This window comes from Penaeus chinensis, chromosome 39, assembly GCF_019202785.1.
Source record: "Penaeus chinensis breed Huanghai No. 1 chromosome 39, ASM1920278v2, whole genome shotgun sequence".
NCBI classification, from domain to species: domain Eukaryota; kingdom Metazoa; phylum Arthropoda; class Malacostraca; order Decapoda; family Penaeidae; genus Penaeus; species Penaeus chinensis.
The window spans coordinates 4,686,949-4,694,448 of record NC_061857.1 but is presented as its reverse complement, the minus strand read 5'-3'; the positions used below and the strand labels follow the sequence as shown (position 1 = coordinate 4,694,448).

The following is a 7,500-nucleotide window of genomic DNA, read 5'->3' as shown; positions in this document are numbered from 1 at the left end:
GCCCAAATGGCGGCCAGGTTTATCAGAGACACCTACAAAACCAGAGGGTTACAAGGGGGGCAGGTGCGCCGGGCAGGCACACACACACACACACACACACACACACACACACACACACACACACACACACACACACACACACACACACACACACACACGCGCGCGCGCGCGCGCACACACACACACACAGACACGCACACACCTCTCTCTCTATATCTGCCCCCCATCCCTCCTCTCTCTCTCTCTCTCTCTCTCTCTCTCTTTCTTTCTTCTCCCCCCCCCCCTTTCTCTCTGTTTCAATCTCAGTCTCAGTCTCTGTCTCTGTCTGTCTGGCTGTCTGTTTTTCTGTGTCTCTCAGATTATCTGCCCGTCTGCCTGTATGTCTGTATGTCTCTCTCTCTCTCTCTCTCTCTCTCTCTCTCTCTCTCTCTCTCTCTCTCTCTCTCTCTCTTTCTGTCTCTATCTGTCTCTCTCTCTCTCTATCTATCTCTCCTTCTGTCTCTCTCTGTCTATCTGTCTGTCTGTCTCTCTTTCTGTCTCTCTCTGTCTATCTGTCTGTCTGTCTGTCTGTCTGTCTGTCTGTCTGTCTGTCTGTCTGTCTGTCTGTCTCTCTCTCTCTCTCTCTCTCTCTCTCTCTCTCTCTCTCTCTCTCTCTCTCTTTCTCTCTCCCTCTCTCCCTCTCTCCCTCTCTCCCTCTCTCTCTCTCTCTCTCTCTCTCTCTCACTCTTTTTCTCTCTTTCTCCATCTCTTTCTCTATCTTTCTCCCATACACTCTACCACAGACACAAACAAACACAAACACGTAAACGCGCGCGCGTGCGCTTTTGTAGTCTATTTAGGTAATCTCAAAATGGAAAATAAATGCTCAGTTGATGATCATGTAGAAATCCTTCCTACAAATAAAATAAATGTATCGTCAGTATATGAATCAGTCATCGATAAGTAGAAGGATGAACTCTTGGCCGGTCTATGGCCGCCGGGTCTCTCGCCTGAAATATATTTTCAATTATTTCATTGTTCAACATGCACATGTGGGAAAGATAAGAGAGGAAGAGAAGAAGGGAGAAAAGATGGGTTAGAGAGAGAGAGAGGAGACGAGGGAGGAAAGGAAGGAGATGAGAGAAAAGAGATGAAGAGGGCTAAAAACGAAAAAAAGAAGAAAAAAAGAGGAAAGGCGCTGGAAGGGAGAAGAAGAAAGAATGGAAAGAGAAGATAGAGAGGGGAGTTATTAGTGGAGAAAAACGAAGAAAGATAGAGGGGACAAATAACGATACAAATAACGAAACAGAGAGAGAGAGAGAGAGAGAGAGAGAGAGAGAGAGAGAGAGAGAGAGAGAGAGAGAGAGAGAGAGAGAGAGAGAGAGAGAGAGAGAGAGAGAGAGAGAGAGAGAGAGAGAGAGAGAGAGAGAGAGAGAGAGAGAGAGAGAGAGAGAGCAGAGACGTTAGAAAACTAAAAGGAAGTCCCCGGAACCAACAAAACCCACCAAGGGACTCACCATGACAATGAGAAAGTCGAGCCAACACCAGGCGTTGGTGAAGTACTTAGCGAAGCCAAGCGCAACCCACTTGATCAACATCTCAATGAAGAAAATGACCGTGAAGATCCTGTCCATGTAGTACAGGATATCCTGGAGCGCCGGCCGGCCCTTCAGATCGACGTCCTCCAGCGCCAAGGCCATTGAGGACAGCAGAATCATGGTGATGACGGCCGTTTCGAAGTACTTGTTCTCGATCAGCTGATAGGTCTTGAGACGCAGGTGGCCCCAGCCTTGCCAGAACGGAGATTCGGGGTCGCCCTGGGGAAAGGAGGAAGGAAAAGGGAGATATGGTAGAGTTGTAAAAAGGAGTGTAGAGACTGACTGAAAGATGAAGTCTGCATTGACTGAGGAAGCTTTTTTTTTTCCTTAGAAATGCTTCCTTAATCAATGAACCATTTCTAAGAAAAGAAAATTGTAGAAGGTAGCACTGTGCTGAGATATACATACAGACAATATATACAAATCAGTTAACGAAATGTTTTCTGAGAATTATCCCTTGATCCACAGCAAGAACACAGGACAGGACAGGACCAGAGACGCCTTTAAACCCTGCCAGGGACACTCACCCTACACCAGGGACACTTGATGTAACAGCTCTCCTTGAAACACTCCGAAGGGTAGTCCAGGCCCACGTTACTTCCGGTGTCCATAATGGGCATCGCGTTTTCCTCGTCTCCCATCTCCTCGTCCCCGCTCGATCCCTGGAAATCTGAAATAAAATAGGGAGTGTGAGGCCGACTTTGAGTGTATGGACGATTTTTGATCAAGGGTGAAAGTGTGAGGTGTGTGCGCGGGAGAGAGAGAGAAAGGGTGTCGTCACATAGGTGGGCAAGGAAGGGTTGAGTTAGGAGTGAAGAGAAGGAGGTGGTGGTGGAGGAGGAGGAGGAGGAGGAGGAGGAATAGGAGGAGGAGTAGGGCGAAGGAGGGAGGGAGTGTGAAGGGGCGTGACTCGTGTCCTCCAGCGAGTGAAGGACGCGGCGGGTCGTGTCGTGTGTGTGAGGGAGGTGAGGGAGGAGAGGGAGTGAGGGAAGGAATGAGAGGATGACCGAAGACCTTGGGATGGACTCGCCACTAGGACCGCGCTGGCCGCCCCTCTCTCTCTCTCTCAGCGCCCACACCCACTCCATCCAGAGGGACGGGCGGCCAGCGGGGGGCGGAGGAGGCTGAAAGCAGGTAGGTCAGGATGAGAGAGCAAGGTCAGCAGAAGCAGAGGGCAGGACCAGACGATGCAGCAGGGACAGAGGTGCGGATAGCAGGAATAGCAGTTTTTATTTTTTCTCTCATGGATGTGCACAGCGACGGGAACAGCAGACGATGGAAAAGAAGACTATACTGTCGCAGTTACTATCTCAAGCTTAGTGATATGACTGATTCCGCCCTGCTCTACGGACTGCCCATGATGTTAAGCTTCGCATCGTGAGTCAAAAGCTTACTCCCCAATGACTGGTGGAAGAGATGCGAGGGAAAGCTAACAGCAGCTTAAAAAAAAGGCTCCTCTTCGATGACCTTTCCCTTCGACCCATTTGAGTGACGCAACCGCTCTTTAGCTCATCTATCCCCAGCTTGAGCTCTCTACAGATAAACCACAGCATCCATCTACCTGTCAGGAACCGGTCACTAGCGAGCACATTCTCTTCGGAAACTCCTATCCGCTATCTGTATACTTTTCCTTTCTCCCTCCCTCTCTCTTATCTTTTCTCTCTCTAAGACGATCATTCTCCCTTCCATAATAAAAGTCTCTATCACTAGGATCCTCCCTTTAACACACCCCTCCCCTCCTCCAGCCTCTCTCAACTAATCAGCAACAAGGAATCGCATTTCCCGTTCTCTCTCTCTCATCCAAGAAGCACGATAACTCCACCCCCACTACCTGTGCCAAAAATGACGAAGCCTCTAACAAAAACTATGTACTTAAATATAGATCTTTTCCTCGCTTCCCTCAGTATCACCCTTCCCTCGCTTACCCCAACCTTCCCTCTCTCTTCCCCTCCTCTCTACTCACTCCCTTTTCCTTCTTTCCCTCAACGCTAAACACGATGACAGCAAATCATAAGCAAGCGAACCTTCTCTCACAAAAACTTCATCCCCTCAGGACTAAACAAGGAAACAGCACACCATAAGCAAGCGACCTTTCTTCACCATTCCATTGTTTTTTTTTTATTATTATTTCCCTTAAACACACGCCATACAACACAAGCAGCGGGAAAGCCATAGTAAATTCCCCGTTAGATAAGCACAAAGGAACAAGGTTAAAACAGCTTTTCATAAAAATAAAACATGTTAAGATGTTGTCAGAAATGGGGAAGAGACGCATTAATCGGGATGTTCAGAGTATTTTGAAATGAATTTGAGAAGACTTGGAAAGATTGTCTTTGATATTGAATTCTTATGTTGATTCAGAATGTATGTAAATATGACTGTCAAGGGGGAAGTGCACTTGTTCTTTATAATCTATACCTATTAATTATATGCACACACACACACACACACACACACACACACACACACACACACACACATACATATATATATATATATATATATATATATATATACGTATATGTATGTGTATGTATATGTATATATACATATGTATATATACATACATACATACGTATACACACACACACACACACACACATACATACACACACACACACACACACACACGCACGCACACACACACACACACACACACACACACACACATATATATATATATATATACATATTTATATATATTTATATATATAATCATGTGTTATATATAGGTATATTTCATTCTTCAAACCAAACACAGCCACACACACATATTTATACATTTACATACACACACATATATACCCTGCACATAAAATTCAAGCACATATGCTTAGGAGGTATTATCATCAAGACTTAGAGCTATTATGGAGTGGCAGAAGCCCAAATGGTAACTTATAGGCAGCAAAAAGGAGGCCCAGAAAATGTTTTTTTTTTTCATGGATTGATGTAAAAGAGTAAATGCTACAGTTAATAATAATGACAGCCATTTTCTCATGTTCTTTGGCTTTTTCATGTTCAAGCAATTTGAAAGATGGTGTTCTTGGCAAGAATGAAAACAAAAAATGCACGACTATGAGGATAAGCTACCCAAAATCGTTTTGATTTCCTTTTCTTTCTAAAATTATATAAAAAATACCCTGGTTCTAAAAACATACTGGGTGAGGAACCAATGTTCAAAAGCCATTATTCACTGGTTCTCTGAGAGTTCATCTGCCCGTTCATCATCTAACAAATTGTCTTTTATATTCGTAGAATTTTAGACATAATACGTATCCTTACCTATGGCAGACACCACGCTTGCAAAATCAGTAGACTGAGACTACATAGCCTGGCTAAGAGGAAAATGAATGGGTGAGACTACATTTAACCAGCTACGAGAAAAATGGGTGGTTGTGAGGGGTGGGGTGGTGGGGGGGGGGGGTAATTGCTCTCACCCCATCTACAAGAAAATGGGGAGTCTGTTGCCTTGTACTTCTCATACAAAGAAAACGGGATCTTTGAGGGACGTCTCTACCTGGCTACATGAAAATGGGAAATCTATCAAAACATGAATCACGTTAAGAGAAAACGGGGTTAAGGAGGTTAATACTACTCGTACAGTACATGCCCAATCAAAAATAGAGTCACATTTTCATCATGTTAATTAAAATGACTATGGAAAAAAAAAAAAGGTAGAATCAAAAGAAACAAAAAAAGACTAGAAAAAATTACAAACGATATATACTACATTATCACAAGCACTACATTTCCCCTTAGTTAGAAATAAGTACTAATCAACATCTCAAATTCCAGGAATAGATCAGGTTGATTGAGAAACCCTTGCCAATGCCACAGAGGGAAATGCAACACCTAGATTCTCGTCTTACAAGATGAGTAGGAGGAGTTACAACACATGCCCCGCCTACAATAGAAATGGGGGGAGCTATACATGCTCCGCCCCACCAGACAAAGGGGAGGAGTCACAACACATGCCCCGCCTACTAGAGGAGTTGGAATGAATAGTCTCCGCCCATAAAATTAAGAAGGAAAACAAGAAAGGTTACAACACGTGTCCCATCTGAACATGAACAAATAAGTGAGAACAAACTGACCTAAACAAGTGAATTGACTGGATTCGCTTTGCCCCAAACGTCTATGACTGGAAGCCTATTCAGTGGAGGATGAATTGACTGATGACTGAATGATGGTTGATGAAGTGACTGGTAACTGCAAGTCGTAGTCTGCACCACAGTCATCCATCCTGATCTAAGCTTACCCTTGCTGCGATTTGATATTTGTCCTTCATCTAAGTGTGAGTTGGCGCGTGTTCATGCAAAAAAGTCAGAAAGCCGTAGCAATAAAATGCTTAATGACATGATAAAAACAGCAACTTAAATTTACAGCAGCTTTATAATCTACATTACTTTTATTGTACGAGGGTGACTAAGTCTAATTCGTTTTTTTCCGGTCGTAATTTGGAAAGCCGTACATGTATCCGAGTAGGAAAAAGGAATTTGTTATTGTTCGAAGAAACTTGCTGGTATATGTGGATTACCATTGCTGATCAAAGTTAATAGAGGATGAGACAGCTCCTTGTCACCTTCGCCCAATGAACGTTGAAAGACATCTAGCAGGAACAACTCTCTCACTGCACGCTCACTCTGGTGTAAATGACGAGCAAGGTCCCGAATTTGGAACATTTGTGAAGAAACGTCCCCCCAATTTCAGTATTTTTTTTTTTTTTTTCGGTGAGTTATGAAACTGAATCTTAGAGAAAACAGTGATGAGAACTGACCTGTTGAGACCTCTTCCATCGTTAAAGAGTGGGTTTGGAATATCGATTCGGTCTCAGGTCGCTTTGAATGAAGACTTTGTTGACCGGCTCTCCAATCAACAAACGAAGGGGCGTCTCCTCCCCCCTCCTCCCCCCCCAAAGCGACCTGGGCCCCCCCGCAATCGGAAGCAAAGAAGGGCGCGAGAGAGAGGCGTCCCGGCGAGGCAGGGCGGTCGGGCGTGCGCCGTCCCCCTCCTCCGTGACTCCATCTCCGACCTCAAAATGGCTTCCAAATACCGGCCAACGGACACTCCGATCTAACCCGATACCTTAAGTCTAGGAACGAACGGGGGCTGAGTGCGAGTGAGAGTACCATCAAGTAGCATACCATCCTCGAGGTCCTCCTTACTGGCATCTTTCTTCTCCTCTCCGTCATCGAGGGATTCCGTCGACCCCTTGTGGCTTCCGCTGTCGCTCTTTAGCTTCTGGTTCTTGTGTGAGCCCAGGGAGTTGTTGCTGACGGCGTCCTCCTCCAGCCGGACGATCTTCTTGTTACTGTAGTCGTTCTCGATGACGTCACGGTTGTCCTTGCCGATCGAGTTGCCGATGTGTTTGCTGTTGTTGATGACGGAGTTGTTCTTCATCTTCCCGTCTGGAATGGGGGTAAGGATGGGGCATGAGCACGGGTTTGGGCAAGGCGTGGCTCGAGTAAAGTGGTTCTCATGACTCGTGGCTTTAGTGACTCATGGCTCTAGTAAAGTGGTTCTCATGACTCGTGGCTTTAGTGACTCATGGCTCTAGTAAAGTGGTTCTCATGACTCGTGGCTTTAGTGACTCATGGCTCTAGTAAAGTGGTTCTAATGACTCGTGGCTTTAGTGACTCATGGCTCGAGTAAAGTGGTTTTCATGACTCGTGGCTTTAGTGACTCATGGCTCGAGTAAAGTGGTTCTCATGACTCGTGGCTTTAGTGACTCATGGCTCTTGTAAAGTGGTTCTCATGACTCGTGGCTTTAGTGACTCATGACTCTAGGAAAGTCATGGTTATAGTGACTCGCATCTCTTGTGACTTGTGGCTCTAATAACTCGAGGCACTGGGGATTTGTAGCACAGGAATCTGACCAAGTCTGAGGTTCCCAAGTTAAAGGTATATTAAAGGACTTTCGTTA

At 45.3% G+C, this 7,500-nt stretch overlaps 1 protein-coding gene across 1 annotated transcript in view; it reads right to left on the bottom strand.

Moving 5' to 3' along the window:
• LOC125046423 (sodium channel protein para-like) overlaps positions 1–7,500 on the bottom strand; it is a 183,163-nt gene that overhangs the window by 60,436 nt on the left and 115,227 nt on the right. Inside the window, exons 20-22 of the mRNA XM_047644199.1 lie at positions 6,707–6,985; positions 2,105–2,247; positions 1,497–1,796 (exon numbers count right to left, since the gene is read on the bottom strand). Of these exons, the coding sequence (XP_047500155.1) occupies positions 1,497–1,796; positions 2,105–2,247; positions 6,707–6,985 (722 nt within the window). The remainder of the gene's footprint in view (positions 1–1,496; positions 1,797–2,104; positions 2,248–6,706; positions 6,986–7,500) is intronic.